The sequence below is a fragment of the Lipotes vexillifer genome, unplaced genomic scaffold (genome assembly GCF_000442215.2).
Source record: "Lipotes vexillifer unplaced genomic scaffold, Lipotes_vexillifer_v1.1 scaffold259, whole genome shotgun sequence".
In the NCBI taxonomy this organism is placed as follows: Eukaryota; Metazoa; Chordata; class Mammalia; order Artiodactyla; family Lipotidae; genus Lipotes; species Lipotes vexillifer.
The window spans coordinates 1162040-1181415 of record NW_006797031.1 but is presented as its reverse complement, the minus strand read 5'-3'; the positions used below and the strand labels follow the sequence as shown (position 1 = coordinate 1181415).

Genomic DNA, 19376 nt, shown 5'->3' with positions numbered 1-19376 from the left:
TTGTGTGTGTGTGTGTGTGTGTGTGTGTGTGTGTGTGTGTAGAAAGATGAGAGGGAGGGAGGGAGGGGGAGAGAGAGAAAGAAAGAGAGAGAAGTTCATGAACATAATTCGTAAATAAAAATATACATAAAATACAAGCATTCTCAACCGATTGTCCGAAGTCAGTGTTGTAAGTATGGATGGTGTTGAAAACTCTAGCAGAAACATGACATAAACAAAATTTTAAGATGTTAATCTGGGAGTGGAGGTTTAGTGAGGTTCAAATTGATAGGGTGGCTTAGATGCTGATGGCTGGGATATTTTAATTTGCAACAGGGGTGAAGCTTTATATTTATGCATGGGATCTGATTCCATCCACATGTCAACCCTGTGAAGTCAGGTCAGGAAAGGCATTATCTCCTTTTCACAAGGAGTGAATGGAGACTTAGGTTGGGATTCTTTCCTGAGCTCTCTCGGGTAGAAAGTGACAAGGCCAGGATTCACATTATCCCTGTGTGTTAAGACACCCAGTAAATATATTTGAAAACATTAAGTGCTTACTCTTGGCTGAGCATTGTACTAGGTAATGTGGCAGCATCCGAAAGAGAGGGAAAGTTGCTCCATTTCCTCGTAGTCTTTGGTCTGGGACTAGGGACAGTAAACAGATGCCTATGAAACAGTTTACTACGTTTACAAAGCAATGTACTTGGAAAAGTGAAATAATAAATTTAGCTCATAAGAATTCAGGGGGGAAAAACTATAAGTTAGAACATTAGTCATTCAAGCAGAGTAGGGTTAGCAGGTACAGTAGGGCTCCTATGATGGTAAGGTTCCCAGCTCAAACCGAGGTAAAGAAGGAAATTCACTGGCTCACAGATCTGATAACTACAGGCTTGCAGGGTGCAAAGGACGTCACCAGGAATCTGTCCATCACCCAACACTGTTTTCCTCTGCCTTAGGTTTAGTCCCAGGCATTGGTAATCTGGCCACAGCAGCTCCCGGTTAAATCCTACAAACTCAACCCTTACAGTGGAAAGGAAAGCATGTCTTTCCTAATGGCACAAGCAAAGTTAGAGCTCTCTTAAGCCTTGGATTTTGTGCCTATCTCTGAATCAATCACTGTGGCTGGGGGATGTTGTGCTCTGATTGGCCAGACCTAGGTCACATGCCCAATCTTAGGTAGGGGTGGTATCAGCCCCATCAGAATAGCATGGGCTGGGTAGGGAGAGGGTTGGTTCCCCAGAGTAAAATAGAGGTGTCCCCACTAGAAAGGAGAGTGGCTGCCAGGACATAAAGCAACAGGATCATTACAACAGGATAAGATTCCTGAAGGAAGTAATTGTAAAAATTTGAGTATTTGAATTAGTCTGTTTTTAATCTTATGGAATTCTGGGAGAGAGTAGGTGGAAGAGATTCATGATATGCAGGCAGACCCTGCAGAACATTGATTTGAGTTTTTACACTTCACTTTTCCTTTCCTTTAAGTCTTAAAGACACTATTTTTTCATGCAGGGATGCCCTGAGCTGAGACTCACCATCTCTTTATTGTGCCTTTTCTGGTCTCCACCCTCCTGAAGGTCTTCCTATCTCTGGAGCCCCCAGAGTCATCCTTTCAAACCCTCTCCCAGCCACTCACTGGCCTTTTGTGGTGACTTCTCCCCTTTAGAGCTGCCTTTAGTGACCTAATAATAACCTGTTATCGAAGATGCAAGAGACAGTCCTCAGCCCTTCCCACTCATCCGGGCTCCCCAAGTTTGGCCCTCTCCTCTTTTTTTTTTTTTTTTTTTTTTTTTTTGCGGTACGCGGGCCTCTCACTGCTGTGGCCTCCCTGTGGCCTCTCACTGTTGTGGCCTCTCCCGTTGCGGAGCACAGGCTCCGGACGCGCAGGCTCAGCGGCCATGGCTCACGGGCCCAGCCGCTCCGCGGCGTGTGGGAGCCTCCCGGACCGGGGCACGCACCCGCGTCCCCTGCATCGGCAGGCGGACTCTCAACCACTGCGCCACCAGGGGAGCCCCGGCCCTCTCCTCTTTTTAAGTGTGAATTTCCTCCTTTCCACAGGTTTTCAATTCTCCCATTAAGAAATCCCATCCACTATATTATGATTCAGCAATCCATCCCATGTTCTTATCCCTGCCTTCCATCAGTCATATCTACAGGCCCTGCTGATCCCCTGTGGGACTTTGAATTTTAGAGAATGGTCACATGTTGCAAAGTCCTGCTCTAGAAGGCACAGCACTCCTTTTCCTGCTCCTCCAATGGCCTTTATCTCTCCAGGCTTCCTCTCCTGTAGCTCTGAAGCAGAGATGATAAGCTTCCCAGAGGAAGGCATTTGCAAAGTGCTCTGATGAAATTGATTGGGTAAATGGAAACATATTTTTTGCAACTGCTTTAGCCTGTAAGAAAAATAAGTTATGTAAATGCAATGATTCACCATTTAATAAATAATGAAGATTGTTTTATACCTTTAAATATTATTTCACAACAAGAGATTTTTTTCCAACATTAAAAAACCAGAATGGTTGATTTGAAATGTTTAAAAAATGAATAGTGCTGGTTATTTTTAAAGCAGTACTTTCATGATCAATGATTGAATTAAAATTTTTTTTAATTTTTCTAGCTTCTCTCCTGAAGGGTTTGAAACATGCCAATATTGTGCTGCTCCATGACATTATCCACACCAAAGAGACACTGACATTCGTTTTTGAATACATGGTGAGTTGCCCCAGCATTTTATAAAGCATAAGGGAAAAGCCTGGTGCTTGTATAATGAATCTGTTAATATTTTACGGCATGATAAAACTTCCATTACAATGTGGAAAGTGTCATGGAACTTTTCATTATTGTGATTAGTGGAGCCTATTTTTCTTATGCTCGTTCTTTAGTCCTGCTCCTTTACCCGCTATATTTGCTGCCTTTCCCCCCCCTCACCAGCAATGATAAACACTTTGAGTTTGCCTCCTAAATAAAACTTTTGCACTTATTTTTTTAATCTATTTTTAATCATTATCCGAGCAGAACCCAACATTTTTTCATTGACAATAAAAACGTAAACCACAAGGTTTTAAAAAATTGTATACAAGTTTACTAAAGAATACATCATTTTGTATTTCTGAAAGAAAAAACGGTTCAAATATTAGCAGAAAGGAATCATAAGGCATGTGTACCTGACTTGCCTCCAAGGACACTGAAGACTACAAAATTCCCATGTCATTGTGTTCAGGGGCAGTCATTTAAAATGAGCCTCTCTTGTGCTGAGAAACAGGCTTCCTTCTCAGAGAAGCCAGTTAGGAAAGCACACTGTGTTTGCCTTTAACAGTGGTGTCTCAGAAAACCTGGTTGTGTACCTTTTGCACCTTATTCTCAAAAATTCTGAACTTTGTAATACCTTTGAGAGTCAAGTGTGTGGTCTGCTTTGTGACACTGACCAAGCACTGCTAATGTCACTCTCTCCACCATTTTGTGTAGCACACAGACCTGGCTCAGTATATGTCTCAGCATCCAGGAGGGCTTCATCCTCACAATGTCAGGGTGAGTACTTTGAGGGTCGGGACTCTCCTCTGGCTTGCCCACAGCAGAAGAATCTTGAAACAGACTGCCATCACAAACTGAAGTTCCATGATATTAATAAGAAGATGGATATCATTGATATTCTAGGGGAAAGTAAAAAAAAAAAAAAAAAAAAAGATTTGCCTCAAGATATGGAGCAATGTCTGGCTGTTTTCTGGGCAGCCTAACCTTGTCAGTCATTGTCATCATGCAAATGTGTCTTTAGAAGTATAAACCAATGAAAAAGAATTGCATTACAAGAAAAAATGTGAAATTAGGCCATCATAAAATAAATACTTTCTTCATAGCAGACTACTGTGATCTGTGATAAAGTTTGTGTTGTACCTATAGTTCCCCACTACAACTAGCAAACGAAGTACCCTTTTTGGGTCTTTATCAGTTATCCTTTTGCCTGTTCTATCAGATCCGATTATACGTGGGACCAACTTCCATTTTTCCAGTCATTGGAATAGAAATAATAATAAACTCTTAACTAGCTGTAATTCTACATCTGTTATAAATTTTAGAAAGCATTTGTATTTCATACTTTTCATTCCCTAAGGTTTTACTGGCATTAATTAATTAACTGGCCCTTAACATAACCATATGAGATTTGTATATGATGTACTCATTCATTTAACGAATATTTATGTGTTTATTAATTCATTCATTCAAGAAATATTTATTGACTACTTAGTGCCATGTTAAATCCTGAGGTTTCAATAATGAATAAGTTGTGTTTCTTATTTTCAATGAGCTAAAGCCCAGTAAGATATATGGACTTAAATAGGTAGTGAGAAGCAAAGTTATAAGGGCTATGGCCATGTTAACTAGGAATACTCTGAGGACTCATAGTAAGGGGACCTAATCCAGTTGTGGAGGCAAGGGGGAAAGGAAGGTTTGAAGACAGGGGTTTGAAAAGAGTGAAAACATTTTAAAATAGTTAGAGGAAAATGAAATAGAAAACTAACTTGGGAAACCAAGAAGGAATGTCTAGTAGTGTGTTAAGGATGCTGGTGAGGATGAAATCCATTAAATTATCTGCATGATCATGAGATTTCTTTCTTTCCTTCCTTCCTTCCTTCCTTCCTTCCTTCTTTCTCTCTCTCTCTCCCACCCTCCCTCCCTCCTTCTTTCTTACCTTCCTTCCTTCCTTCTTTCCTTCTTTCCTTCCTTCCTTCCTTCCTTCCTTCCTTCCTTCCTTCTTTCTTTCTTTCCTTCTTTCCTTCTTTCCTTCTTTCCTTCTTTCCTTCCTTCCTTCCTTCCTTCCCTTCTTTCTCTCTCTCTCTTTCTTTCTTTCTTTCTTTCTTTCTTTCTTTCTTTCTTTCTTTTCTTTCTTTCTTTCTTTCTCTCTCTCTCTCCCCCTCTGGCAGTGCTTAGCAGTTCAAATAAAGGAGCAGAGAAAGTAGATAGTTAGATTGATTGATAATTGGGGCTTTGCCAGACATGTGAGAGAAAAAGACAAGTGGGCAAGATATTTGGCGATTGTCAAGAGAGAGGTTAAAGGGATGGTCAGAGGCTTCTAAACTGAGTCCAATCTGAGGGAAGGAAATGAAGATAGGCAGGTTGCTGATAGCTAGGGAGAGGGCAGAAGAGTTAAGGAACTAGAGATTTGATTAAATAGAAGAACAGTTGGAGAAGGAGTAACTGTGAGAAAGATAGAACATTTTCAGGCTTGAGTGACTCTCATTCCAAACACTGTGCTAAGTGCTTAGCAAAATAGAAAAACATAGAAAACATGATTCCTCAAGGGACATAGAGCCAAAAACAGGAGGTAAGACATACACACCAATACTATTACAGGACATTTGTGAATAACACCAAGTAAGAAATAAGACCCAATGTTGTAGACGTGCAGAGAAGTAAAAGATATCTTCTCATTTTAAGAGGTTTTAATAAGCCAGACCTTTAAAGTTGCAGTGCATTTCAAGAGGCTGGAATAGGGGAAGATGTTAGAGGAAGAAGGAATGTTTTCAGCAAAGGTACAGAGCAGGGAAGTAGAGGATGCGTTCAAGGAAGAGGACCCCAGAGCCATAGACTCTTAGTGTTGAAGGGACCAGAGTGTTTTTCACTCTTGAGGTTCTGACCCACTAGTGGGCTGTGAAATCAGTTGGTGATTAGCAACCAGCATTTAAAAAAATGAAATGGAATGGATGAGAAAAGAATAGAAAATATTATGGTATATTACATTTAGTAAGAATAAGTATTATTTTGTGCAACTTTTTTTCCATTTGAAGCTGTGCTTCTATCTATGTATGAATGTGAAAACCGGAAACATATATATTTCTTAGTGGGGGATGCAATAAAAAAAAAAAAGCCTTAAAAACACTGGGTTGGTCTAACTTGCTTTTCCTGAAGAATTAGAATCCAGGGTTTGAAAGGACAAATGTTTTGCCTGAAGTTGTAGAACCAGCTTTTGCCATTCCTAAAAAGGATTCGTGGTTAAGATTCTTTTCTACCAGTGCCATACTGCATCTCTGGTCCTGTTGGCCTGAAATAGAGACTATCTTAGTGAAATGGAGTATATTAGTCCGGAGAAATAGATTGGGTAGGTGGCTGAGAGCCTTACTTTCTAAGATGTGGACTTTATTCCTTAGACAGTAGAGTCATTAAAGGGGTTTGATTGAAAAAGAATGCCACGATCAGAAGGAAGTGTATGTAATTGTGGTCTGTGGGATGGATTAAAGAAAGGAGACTGGAGTCAGGGATTCCAATTAGGAGTTTATTGATGTGGGCTAGCCTAGTGCCTCTCAAGCTTCAGTGAGCAGATGAATGACCTGGGGATCTGATTCAGTTAGTCTAGGGTGAAGCCTGAGCTTTGCATTTCTAGCATACTCCAAGGTGATACAGATGCTGCTGGTGGAGGACCAAACTTTGAGTAGCAAATTTCTAGGTATGAAGTGATCAATTATGGTAGTGAAGGTACAAATAGAAAGGAATGTGAAAAACAAAAACAAGAGTTCAGCCAGGACATGGTGACTAACTGGGCTTGTGGAGGGAAAGGATGAGGTCAAACATGACTGATTTGGGGTGTGATTTACCTGGAGAATTATAGTTCTACTAACAGAAATAAAAAGAAGTCGACTTAGAGAGAAGGCAGGAGAGTCCTGTTTTAGACATGATGAGCTTCTCGTTGAGGTGGGATAGCCAGAGGAAATGTGCAGCAGGCAACTGAAGAGGAGATTGGTTCTCAGGAGGAAGATGTATTATGCTAGAGATGTAGATTTGAGGGTAACTGATGCGTGGAGTTTGTAGTTAAAGACGAGAGAGTGGATAATCAAAAGAGCAAACACGAAGAGAAAAGAACTGATGGTAGAACTTTTGCTTTTGGGGGTGAGAAGAGGAACAGGACAGCAAGGGGCAGAGGGAAGCAGCTTTTAGGAATATAGAAGATCCAGAAAGATGCATTTTTATGGAAGTCAAGGCAAGAGACAGTTTCAAGGAGGGCATGGTTGAGAGTGTCACAAAGTTGAAAATCATATTTGATAGCAAGGACTTTGTGGGTTTGTGAGGGGTACACTAATAAATAGAGGAATTTATTAGGGGGTATGTGGAAGCACAAAGGAAGACATTATCCAATCAAAGCAGATAGGACTAGGGATGAGTTCCCCACAGTAGAGGCAGCAGTGAAAATGCTGGGATGCCAGGGAGGGTATGGTATATTCCAAGAACTGAAGGTAACTCAGGAGTTAAGCCTGGCTTAGAATGAACAGAGTTGAGGGTGGTTAGAGCTAAGACTTGAAAGGTAAGTAGGAGCCAGGGCATGAAGGGCCCAGCTATGTCATGCTATTCCATATGAGGAGCCATTCAATCATTTTAATAGGAGGTGATAAATTCAGATTTCCTTTTTGTAGAGCTCACTCTGATGACACTGTGGTGAATAGATTGGAAGGTGAGGAATACTGTTTTTTTTGAAATGTTATGGTCCCCTGACCTCACTTTTCCCTTGTTTTTTCTCTACTCCCACCCCATACTCTCATTTCCTCCAGTCATTCTCTAAATGCTGGTGTCCATTAGGGTTCCAACCTTGACAGTGAGGCTAATGAGGACAACAGTGGTGCAGATGTGAATTGATGGTGGAGGAAACTGGATATATGTGCAATTAATTACTTAGCCAGAATTAATGGGAGATGGAAGAGTCAGCAATCCTTTTTCTAACTTTAAGTAATTAGGTGGATGATAGTGCCATTCACTGAAACAGAGAAATGGGAAAATAGATTTTGGAGGGATATAGTGAATTAAGTTTTGGCATACTGAGCTTGAGGTGATTATGGGATGTCCAGGTGAACTTCAGACTGTAGGGGTCTAACAGTTCAGGAAAGAGATCTGAGGTAGAGCTAAAGACTTTTAAATACTCAGAATACAGTTGTTAATTGAAGCAATGTTAGTGGATAAGATGGCTAAGGGAGCATGTAAAGTGATAATAGAAGGTCAAGGATGGAACCCTAAAGAATATCAATATATTAGACATCAGTAGAGAAAGTGGAACCTATAAAAAAGAACAGAGAAGTAAGAGAAAGTCAGAAAAGTCAGAGAAGTAGGAGAAAAATTAAGAGATTGTGGTACCAAAGTGGGGAGAGAGCTTCAGGAAGGAAGACGGTCAACAAAGCCAGATGCTGCAAAGAGAAGGAGTGAAAGGTATCCATTGGATTTTCGTAGCAAAAGACATTGGTGACCACAGTAAAAACATTATGAATAAAGTGATCGTAGCAGAAGCCATTTTGTAGGGGGATGAATTTCACATTTCAGAGGAAAAACAATTCCATATGATGGCAAGGCCCAGTGTGTGACCATGGGGAGTGAGGGGCTAAAGTGTGTTGGAGAAGCAGATCGTCTGAGTGTGGAGGGTGACTGGACATGTTCACATGGGCACTGATGTTAGGGAAGCAACAGCTGGGATCCGGGTGCCCAAGTCTTGAGTGAATGATGGAGAATGGTGGGGAGTCGTGTGGATGACAGTGAGAAGAGGGGTAGAGGAAGATGTGGCTCAATGGCATGAAAGTCCAAACAACAAGGGTTTTTACTTGAGGGTAGAGAAGCAATGGTTTTGAAGTGGTATTGGGAAGTCACCCAGTACCCCACCTCGCAGTAATCAAAGGTATGAGCAAGTTGTAGAGCTAACATCCACTTGAGAATGCTGTAGGGAAGCAGTGAACTCAAGGTCTAATTTAAACCAAAGGAGACAGAAGGAAGTTCATCAGAGGGTGGGTTTTAGGAAGTTTTAAAACCAGGATTGAGGAGTGAAAAGTGAACAATGAAAAGGTTTGGGGGAGAGAGGGACGATGGATGCTGGGTTAAATGAGAGGAAGCAGAGAGCAGTATGGAGATGAGCTTTAGGGAGGAAAAAGGAATAGTCAGAGAGGCTTATATTTTTAGTGACCACAGAAGACAGGATGGGAATCATAGTGAGATTAGCCTGTGTCAGATTTCTAATAGAACAAATCCCAGGAATTCCCTTGTGAGTGGAAGGACTCGGGCTTCCCTGGAAGAGTTGGCTGACTGATCTGATTGTGTTTTTGTGGGACTCCTAGCCCAGATGGTACTAGCCCAATGGAATTATTTTGTTCCCAAGAGCCTCATTGTGTTGGAAACAGGACTAACCCCTGGGCTATGGGAAACCCCTCTGGAAAGAGTCACGATCTGGATGGTGACTGAGAAAACACCATCAGATTGGGTCGTATTACTGGTGAAGTTTTGGCAGTGGGAAAGGAGGAATACAGGTTGTAAGGGATTAAAGAGTAAGTGGGTGGTGAGGTTACTCAGCACACACTGCGGTTTTGACAAGTGTGGCTATGAAATCCCATACCTTAAGACTGCAGTGTTTTGCCATTTACAAATGCTTGTAGATATGTGGAGCCAGGGAGGAAAGGAGCTAAAGAGCAAGAAGGTGAGCGGCGGGTGTGTGACTAATCAGTGAGACAGTCTATGCTTGGGACGTGAAAGGGATTTCAGCCTGGCCCACTATGAAGCTCTGTCTCTGACTCAGCTCGCCAATTCTCTCCTTCCCTCTCAGGTTTTAATTTTCTAACTTTTCTCCGGTTTCTCAGGATGGTGTCATGGCGTCAGGCAGGTCTGAATTTGAGACCTGGCCCTGACTCTTTTTAGACATGTTTTTAATGTTTCCCTGAGCCTTATTTTTCTTATATATAAATCGAGGACGAGCATATCTTCCTCACAGGGTTGTTTTGAGGATTACAAAAGGTCCTGGGTGTTCAGTGCATGTTCTTTTCCCTCCCTTCCTTCTGTCTCTGTCCCTTGCTGGTCACCATCTCTCTGTCTTCTGTCTCTCACCTGTCTTCATCTCCCTCTTTCCTTACTACTATCACATTGAAAAACATATTTTTAAGCACCTACTATGGCATCTTATCTTTTACCTGGAATTTAAGTTGGTCCTTTATATTGTCTTTTCCATGAACATTTATGTTTATAACCGATCGGAGGGTTGAAATGTCATTATGGGACTTTTGTGCTTTGGCAGCTGAGTGATGTGATGAATGGTAAAATGAATAATACAGTGTGTGTGTTTGAAGCACCAGGAAGAGAAAGAATTGGGATGAGAAAGACTCATAGAACCAGTGAACATTTGAAGTAGGAGCCTCAAGAAAATGTTAACATTCTTAAATGGCTTGGGGACCCTGATATGGGAACTGCATGGAGCCCATGCAGCCACAGCTGTGCAGTGGGAGGTAAACTCCCCAGGATCCTGCTTTGGTCAGACCATGGCACTCATCAACTTGATTCCAGTGTGTCCAAGTCATTGTTAGGTCATTGCAGGTTCGAGCATCTCTGAAGTTCCTAGTTTCCAAGATGTGATGGGAAAAGTGGATTTATCCGTATGGCTCTGCATCTACTATTTTGCCCGTGTCCCAGGAATGCTGGGGCTGGCCTTTTCTTTTCAAAACTGCCAGAACATGTTCTCAGTTGGCATAGGTCTTTGTAAACACTAATGTTGGTGTTTGAATTCTCAGTTGCCAGTGGCACTGGAAAATAGCAAAAGACACTTGGAATACTAGCATTCTTTTTTTTTCCTTAAGCTTGTGTTTTGGTGGGAACCTAATAATGTCTTTCGTTTCTCTGCCTTGTAACCACAAGCAACATTTTAAAATTTAGGCCTAGAATGTATTTTTCCTTTTGTTTCCCCCGCCCCCTTTTTTCTTCTCTATACTATTTATTCCTTATTCTCTTTTGATTTTTTTTTTGGTCTAATTTATTTTGGTATCTTTTCCCTCTGAATCTCTACTGTATATTTCCCTTGTTTTCACTTTGAACTTAATACTTTAAAAATTCGTTTAAAAAGATAATGGTTCCTTTATTTCCTAATACCATCTAAGGACATGTTTCCCAGTCTGGTCTCCCTGTGTTCTGTTTTTAAAAGGGTTTTATATCAGAGAACCTGGAAAACTTAAGCAGTTGTAAATGTTAGAATATTGTTTCCAGGTCAACTTTGATCTTATATGCCAAGTTCATCAGTGGGAAAAAAATTAAATCTTTCACATCTAAATCAATAACTAGTGTTCCAACGGAAACTTCAAAGTTTCACTTTAGATTTTTAAGGAAAGGTAATTCCTTCAGTGTCAAAGAAATGAGATGTCAGGAAAAGCCAGAATCCCTTTGTTTAGGACATGGTCTACTTACTTGACTTTCCTTGTCCTTTTTTTCCTGTTCGAATGCAAAATCTTCAATTTTTTTTCGCCTCTCAAGAGACCCTTTTACTATATTCTTTCAGATGACTGTTTTTGATTTAGAGGAGAAATCAACACATAGTGGCTCAAATCTGCTTAGATAAGGTGTTCATTCCTTCCAGCTTTTCATGTTTCAACTTTTGCGGGGCCTGGCGTACATCCACCACCAACACGTTCTCCACAGGGACCTGAAACCTCAGAACTTACTCATCAGTCACCTGGGAGAACTCAAAGTGGCTGATTTTGGTAAGTCGCCTCCTGAGTCTCTTCCTGGGCTATGAACAATGATGCTTTTGTGTGTGCATGTTTAAAGCATCAACTAGGGCTGGCTTTTGAAAAGTGGGAACCGGGGAACATGATGCTTTGTCAGGATTTCAAACAACCATATAGGGAGATTGAGGCAAGAAATAGGACGAGATTGGTAACTTCTTAGGGTTCCATCAAGCCTCAGTCTAATCAGATCCTAAAACTTGGTTACCCCTACTACCTCACTGCCATTTTTGATGTAAAGACTTTTGTAGAGTGAACGTACTTGGTAGGTTTCCCTAAATCTAGGTGGATGTACAAATTCCATCAGACTAGATCAAAGTTATCCCAGGATGACAGGATAAAGAGGTTAAGCCCAGATTGTAGGATGGACTCCTGCTGGAATGGAGGCTCCAGGACACCTGTTCCTGCTCACCTATGTATCTATATAGGTGGGACTGTATGGGTACCTGAGGCTTTTATTCTCATCAAAGTGATGCAGATTTCCCCTGAGTATCACTGTGTCTTTCCATTTTAGCACGTATCACAGTTTACAATTATACATATATACTTCTGTGATGATTTTATCTCTTCCACTAGACTATAAGCATTATGAGGGCAGCCTGGATCCGTTTTTGCTTATCATTATATCCCTAGTGCCTGGCACCATAGCAGGTGCTCAATAACTTTTTGTTGAAAAACTTGTTCTGTATAAGCTGAGGAACCACTCTTCTCTGTTTGGCAGATGTCAAATGATGCTACTATAGCTGCAGTAAGCCTTTAACAGACATTCATTTATCAAATTCCCCACAACAGGGAACTCATCTATTCAGGTTTTTTTCTAGCTATAGATCGTGTGATCCAGTGAGATAAATAGCTAACTGATGAAAGTACTCTCATTTTGTAGAGGAGCACTTGAGAATGATCCAGCTAAGGTCCTGCCAAATAAGTAATGTGGATCAACAGCCCTCACCCTGTATCTACTAAACTGGGAATTCCTGGACTGCAGAAATGGAGGGTGGCCCTAGTAGTAGTGAATCGATTTTCCATTGCTGTTACAGAAAGCCCAAATTACAGAGGTGTATACATGCTCGAAGCTTCGCGTTCTCTCATGTAACAGTCTGACCTAAGCGGTCAGAGCTCTGTAGTGGCCCCATGGTGTATTGGTCCACTCTCCTTCTGTCATGAGGCCCCACCACCCCTAGGTATTGCCCCCACGGCCTATTTCAAGATGGCAGCCACTACAGCCTGGAGGAGGGAGAAAAGAGACCAACACTTAACCCCTCCATGAAGTTCACACATCACTTCTATTCATATCAAATAGGCAAAAAGTTAGTTGCCTTGCTACACTTAGCTGCCAGGAAGCCCACATCTAGCTGCAAAGTAGGCCAAATTTTGAGAAATTCATTTGATGAAGAGGTACGCAAGAATCAAGATAGTTGAGTAGCTCTATTAAAAGCACCAAAGTTTGTGTATTATTTTTTAAATGTTGTTTACTCTGCCAGTTATACTCTCCTTGGCAGACTGTATCACTGTGGCTCTCCAGAAGGTCTCAGGACAGTGAGTTCTGTGCTTTCCCCCTTCGGTCAGGTCTTGCTCGGGCCAAGTCCATTCCCAGCCAGACATACTCTTCAGAAGTTGTGACTCTCTGGTACCGCCCTCCTGATGCCTTGCTGGGAGCCACTGAATATTCCTCTGAGCTGGACATATGGTAAGAGCTAGTGCCAAGAAAATGTGAGTCATCCTACCCGTGAAGGTTGTTTTATTACCTGTATTACATTTTAGACAATCATTCTAATAATGACAATCACATTTGTATACAGAAATATAAAGCACTTTCAAATACATATCTCATTTGATTTTTACAATGCCCCTCCTTCTAGCTCTTCTTTTCAATCCTTTGTCTTCTCCCTTGTCCTCAGGGAAACATACATACACTCCCAAACCACAGACACACACACACACACACACACACACACACACACACACACACACACACACCTGTCTGCACATGCCCAAACACCGTTCAGAGCCTGGTGAAAAAAGCCATAACTACCAAGACTCGGTAGACCTGATTTTCATGCCAATATTTCTAATCAGTTACTCTGCATTACGTTATCTTCAAAAAAGCCATGTATCCTCTTTGTGTCTATGCTTCTTTGTTTTTAAAATAAGGATAATAAACTCTCCCCATGAGGGGTTAAGGGGGACTGTAGTGCAAATGTAAGAACCAGATAGAGGCTATCAAGTAGAGCCACACTGTTGGAGAGGCTCTTGGATTAACTGGGTGCAGTGGTGAGAATGGGCTCTCAGCCACTCATCATCCTAGAGCAGTGGTGTTATGTAATCTGGCTCTGATCCCTGGAAATACCCCAGTCATTTGTGTGGTAAATTTGCAGTCACAGCCACCTCCTCAAAGGTAACAAAATGTATGGACTTCCTTCAACTCCTTAGATGGTCTTATATAAACAGAAGACCCTGTTTAAAAAAAAAAAAAAAAAAAAAACCACTAAAAGGCTAAACTAAGCTTTTGAATTTCCCAAAGAATTGAGAAAAGTTGAAGAGAATTTCCTCCAGTGTATCTGGAGCCATTGATTTCCTGATACCCAGTCGCACTTCCTGAAATATATCACCTGCGAGTCAAAACCCCCCTGAAACTGTGAGCTCTCACTGCTCTGCACTGTCACTTCAAAGGCCTTCAGCAGGCTCTGGCTTTCTCAGCTCTTAATGATCACTTCCTAGTTGTGCTTCACAGACAGTGAAACTTCTTCTTGTCACTTTTAAACTTTGTTTTATTATAGAACATTTAAAGCATTCAAAATATATAAACATGTACATCAGTGATTCTTAACCAGGATCAATTTTGCTTCCCAGGGACCCTTGCAGTGTTTGGAGACATTTATTGTCACAGCTGGGTGGTGGTGGGGTGCTCCTGGCATCTAGTGAGTAGAGGCCAAGGATGCTACTAAATATCTTATAATGCACAGGACAGCCCCCTATGACAAAGATGTAGCCAGCCCAAAATGTCAATTGTGTCAAGATTGAGAAAACTGATGTAGATTAAAAGCATAGTAAAGTGAACTCCATGAGCCCACTACCCGATGTAACAACCAGAAATATCATCAGTACTGTCACAACCACTCGTGTCCCTTTCCCATCAGCCTGCCCCTCCACCAGAGGGGCTTCTACCCTGAATTTTTTTTCTTGTCGTCATTCCCTTACCCTTTTTAAAAATAATATTTCTACATTTTTATGTATTTTAAAAATATTATTTTATTTTACTTGCTTTTGAGTTTTTATAAAAATGATATCACATTGTTTTTAGTCTTCTGTGACTTGGTTTTTTTTAACTCATTGTGTTTCTGAGATTCATCCATGTTGATCTATGTGGCTACACTTTATTTTCTGTTGATGAACATTTCAGTTATTTAGTTTGCCTTTTGTTTTATTTCTTTTTGCTATTTTGAATATACTTGGTACTTATATTTAAGGATATGTCTAGAGTACTTACTTAAGAGTAGATTTGCTGTGTCACAGGGTATATGAATGTTCAACTTCATGAAATAGTGTCAAATTGTTCTCCAAGTGGTTGTAACAATTTATGCACCAGCAGTGTATCATAGTCCCTTATCCACATCCACACTAACTTCATAAAATCAGATTTCTTAATTTTTGCTAAGTTAGTGGGTAGAATGGTAGCATGTTGTGATCAAATTTGCATTTCCCTAATTACTAATGAGGTTGGATGTCTTTTCATGGATTATTTGCCATTTGTGTATTTTCTCCTGTGAAATACCTCTGTGTGTCTTTTGTTTATTTTCTTTTGGTCTCTATGTCTCTGTGTCTCTACTTTTCTCTCCCTTCCTCCCTTTCTTTATTGATTTATGGGAGTTCTTATACTCTGGATACTAATCTTTTCTCAGTTATGAGTGCTACAAGCAGGCTCCCCAGTTCATGGCTTATGTTTTCATATCTTTGTTTCATATCTTATGTTTTCATATCATATGTTGTCTTTTTAAACAAAATTTCTTAATTTTAATACTGCTGACTTTATCAGTCTTTTCCCTTATGGTTAACCCTTTTATTTCTTGTTTAAAAAAATCCTTCCCTCCTTGAGGTCAAAATGATATTCAGTACATTCTTTTAAAAGTTGTAGGGCTTCCCTGGTGGTGCAGTGGTTAAGAGTCCGCCTGCCGATGCAGGGGACATGGGTTCGTGCCCTGGTCCGGGAAGATCCCGCATGCCGCGGAGCGGCTGGGCCCGTGAGCCATGGCCGCTGAGCCTGCGCGTCCGGAGCCTGTGCTCCGCAACGGGAGAGGCCACAACGGTGAGAGGCCTGCGTACCAAAAAAAAAAAAAAAAAAGTTGTAAAACTTTTCCTTTCACTTTAAATCCTTAATACATTGGAAATTGACTTTTTCTATGCCAACCCAGTGGTCTCACCCTAATTTCTTCAGCAATCTGCATGCCAAATCTCTCATATATCAGGTTTCTATAAATGCATAGGTCTGTTTTTTTTTTTTTTTTTTTTTTTGGAGCACGGGCCTCTCACTGCTGCGGCCTCTCCCGCTGCGGAGCACAGGCTCCGGACGCGCAGGCTCAGCGGCCACGGCTCACGGGCCCAGCCGCTCCGCGGTATGTGGGATCCTCCCAGACCGGGGCACGAACCCGTGTTCCCCGCATCGGCAGGCGGACTCCCAACCACTGCGCCACCAGGGAGGCCCCATAGGTCTGTTTTGAGCTCTCTACCCTGTTCTACTGGGGTCGATTAATCTGTCCCTGTACCAACATCCTACTGTATTAATTTCTATAGCATTATAATAATACTTGGTATCTGCTAGGACAAGTCTCACCACTTACTTCATCTTCTTCCTCAGGAGTATCTTGCCTATTTTTCCCCTTTGATTCTCCATATAAATTTTACACTCAGTCTTTCAAGTTTCATGAAAAACCCTAGTGGGATTTTCATTGGAATTGCATTGAGATTATAGAACACTTTGAGGATAATTAACACCTTTGTAATATCCTCTTCCAATTTTTAAACACGGTATAATTCTCCATCTGTTTAGCTCATTTTTAATGCCGTTTAGTAAAGTTTTATAACTTCCTCTCTAAGCTCTTACATATCTAGAGCAAAGGTCCTTCCTTGTAAGTCTGTTTCTGTTGTTTATTGTTTCTTTTGGTTCTTCCATATGGTATCTTTTTTCCACGTGTGTTTTGTTGTATTTGACAATGATATGCTAATTATCCTTGGAATTTTATTTGTGGGATTTTTTTTTTTTTGAGGGCTCAGATGAAGTGTGGTCTCTCAGAGAGGATTCGCATTTGATTCTTCTAGGTACATTTTTTAAAAAAGAAATATATTATTGTATTTTACATAAGTGTTGGTCTGCTACTCAGATATTGCTTTCTTAATGCCATTCCCTACTAAAAAGAACTAGGCCTTTTTGGAGAAGCAGCCAATACTGAGGCTGGGTCAGGGAAAGTATAAGATGAGCTGGGAACATCTTGTTAAGCCAGAACATTTTTTAACAAAGTGATCAAAAAGTGATGGGAATATGTAAAAAGATGTGGGAAGCAGCTTGAAGAGACTCCCACTGGCCAAAGCTGGTACCTTCTGAGCATCCTAATAGTGAGAGTAATGTAATGTATTATACCACTGAATAACATAAGAATACATAAGTCCATACTGAAGGTAAACAGATAGATGGATGGATGGATGGATGGATGGATCAATAGACAGATAGGAAGGGAAGCTCCTTTATACAGTAGAATGCCAAATAATCACTGGAAAAGAAATGACGGAATTAGAAAATCACTATTTTGCAATATAGTAGTCATTGGTTCAAACAAGAAGCATCATAGCTAAACTAGAGGGGAAGACTTGATGAGGAATAAAATATTTATTTACATAGTTTCAAAGTACCTCTCTACAAATTACTTATTAATTACAAAAGAAAAAAATAGTAACTATAGTAGAGAGGCTTGGCAGACATCACCTTAATCAAGTGATTAGAGTTAGTATTGTGGATAACGGCACTGACTGACATCGTGTGCCCCCTAATAGGACACACTGGAGAGACAGTATCATATACGTGGTCTTCTTGCAGAAAAAGGGCATAATCTGAGTCACATCACGAGGCAGCATCAGATCAACTCAGTCTAAGGAACATTCTACGATGTAACTAGACTGTACGCTTTAAAAGCGTTGTAGGGAAGGAAGAAGTTTCCTGTGTCCTCTGAGGTTCAGTGGATGGGTCTGTGAAATAAACTGACAAAAGACAGATTAACAGGAGAAAAGCACACACATTTTATTTTATGTTAAAAGTTTTATGTGACACAGGGGAAGTGACTTCATGGAAAGAAGAGAAAATCCCCAAAGAAACAGCTAGCCTTGGAGGCTTTTATACCATTCTTACAAAGGATGATACACTGTAGAGAAGTAACAAGACAAAGGAAAGGGGTTTCTTTTATTATTATTATTATTATTATTATTTTATTTATTTGGCAGCATCAGGTCTTAGTTGCAGCACACAGGATCTTCATTGCGGCGTGAGGGCTCTTCGTTGTGGTGCACGGGCTTCTCTCTAGTTGCAGCTCATGGGCCCCAGAACGCATGTGCTCAGTAGTTGCAGTGTGTGGGCTCTCTAGTTGTGGTGCGTGGGCTCTAGAGTGTGTGGACTCAGTAGTTGCAGTGTGCGGGCTTAGTTGCCCCCTGGCATGTGGGATCTTAATTTCCTGATCAGGGCTCGAACCCATGTCCTCTGCACTGGAAGGCATTTTCTTAACCACTGGACCACCAGGGAAGTCCCGGAAAGGGGTTTCTGGACTCTTTAGGGGTGGTAATTCTGGAAGGTGAATATGTATATGGAGCACCCTGGTGGTAGATAAGGGTTACTTAGCAAGGTTTGTTTATGTTACGTAGATTCTTCTTGGTGCCATCTCTACATATGGTGATGAGGTTGTTCTCCCCTCCTGGGATGGGAATGGGGGACATCTTCATAAGGGGATTTTATGCCCTCCTTTCAGGCAGCTAGGGAGAGGCAAAGAGCTCATCCGGTGTTTGCTTTTCCTCAGTTGGCTTCAGCTCATAACAGTTCTTATGGCAGGGTGGCATATTTGGGGGTGATGTTTTCCATTCCCCTACAGAGTCAAGGTTTTAAAAGCCAAAGAAAAGCTGAGGAAATGTTCCAGATTAAAAGAGACTAAAAAGAGATAATGCCAACTAAGCACAATGCGTGGTCCTAGATTGGATGCTGGGGGAGATGGAGCTAAAGAACACTACTGGGACAATCAGTGGGATTTAAATATGGACTGTAGATTAGATAGTACTATTGGGATTGATGTTAAATTTCCTGATTTTGATAATTGCACTGCTTTTTTTTTTTTTTTGCGGTACGCGGGCCTCTCACCGTTGTGGCCTCCCCCGTTGCGGAGCACAGGCTCCGGACGCGCAGGCTCAGCGGCCATGGCTCACGGGCCCAGCCGCTCCGCGGCATGTGGGATCCTCTCAGACCGGGGCACGAACCCACGTCCCCTGCATCGGCAGGCAGCCCAAGAGAATGCTTTTGTACTTAGAAAATACATGTGGAAGTATTTAAGGGTGAAGAGTCATTGTATCTGCAACTTACTCTCCACTGCTTCAGAAAAAATAGATGATAGATAGATAAAATGATAAAACCAAAGAGGCAAAATATTGGCAATTGGTGAATCTGTTTGAAGGATATAAAAGAGTTCTTTCGGGCTTCCCTGGTGGCGCAGTGGTTGAGAGTCCGCCTGCCGATGCAGGGGACGCGGGTTCGTGCCCCGGTCCGGGAAGATCCCACATGCCGCGGAGCGGCTGGGCCCGTGAGCCATGGCTGCTGAGCCTGCGCGTCCGGAGCCTGTGCTCCACAACGGGAGAGGCCACAACGGTGAGAGGCCC

At 41.5% G+C, this 19376-nt stretch overlaps 1 protein-coding gene across 3 annotated transcripts in view; it reads left to right on the top strand.

The window, feature by feature from the left end:
* The window catches only part of CDK15 (cyclin dependent kinase 15), a 92449-nt gene that overhangs the window by 22930 nt on the left and 50143 nt on the right, over positions 1 to 19376 (top strand). For all 3 annotated transcript variants that reach the window (XM_007469187.1, XM_007469186.1, XM_007469185.1), the window contains exons 5-8: positions 2597 to 2691; positions 3445 to 3507; positions 11330 to 11453; positions 13044 to 13164. In XM_007469187.1, coding sequence (XP_007469249.1) covers positions 2597 to 2691; positions 3445 to 3507; positions 11330 to 11453; positions 13044 to 13164 — 403 coding nt within the window. The remainder of the gene's footprint in view (positions 1 to 2596; positions 2692 to 3444; positions 3508 to 11329; positions 11454 to 13043; positions 13165 to 19376) is intronic.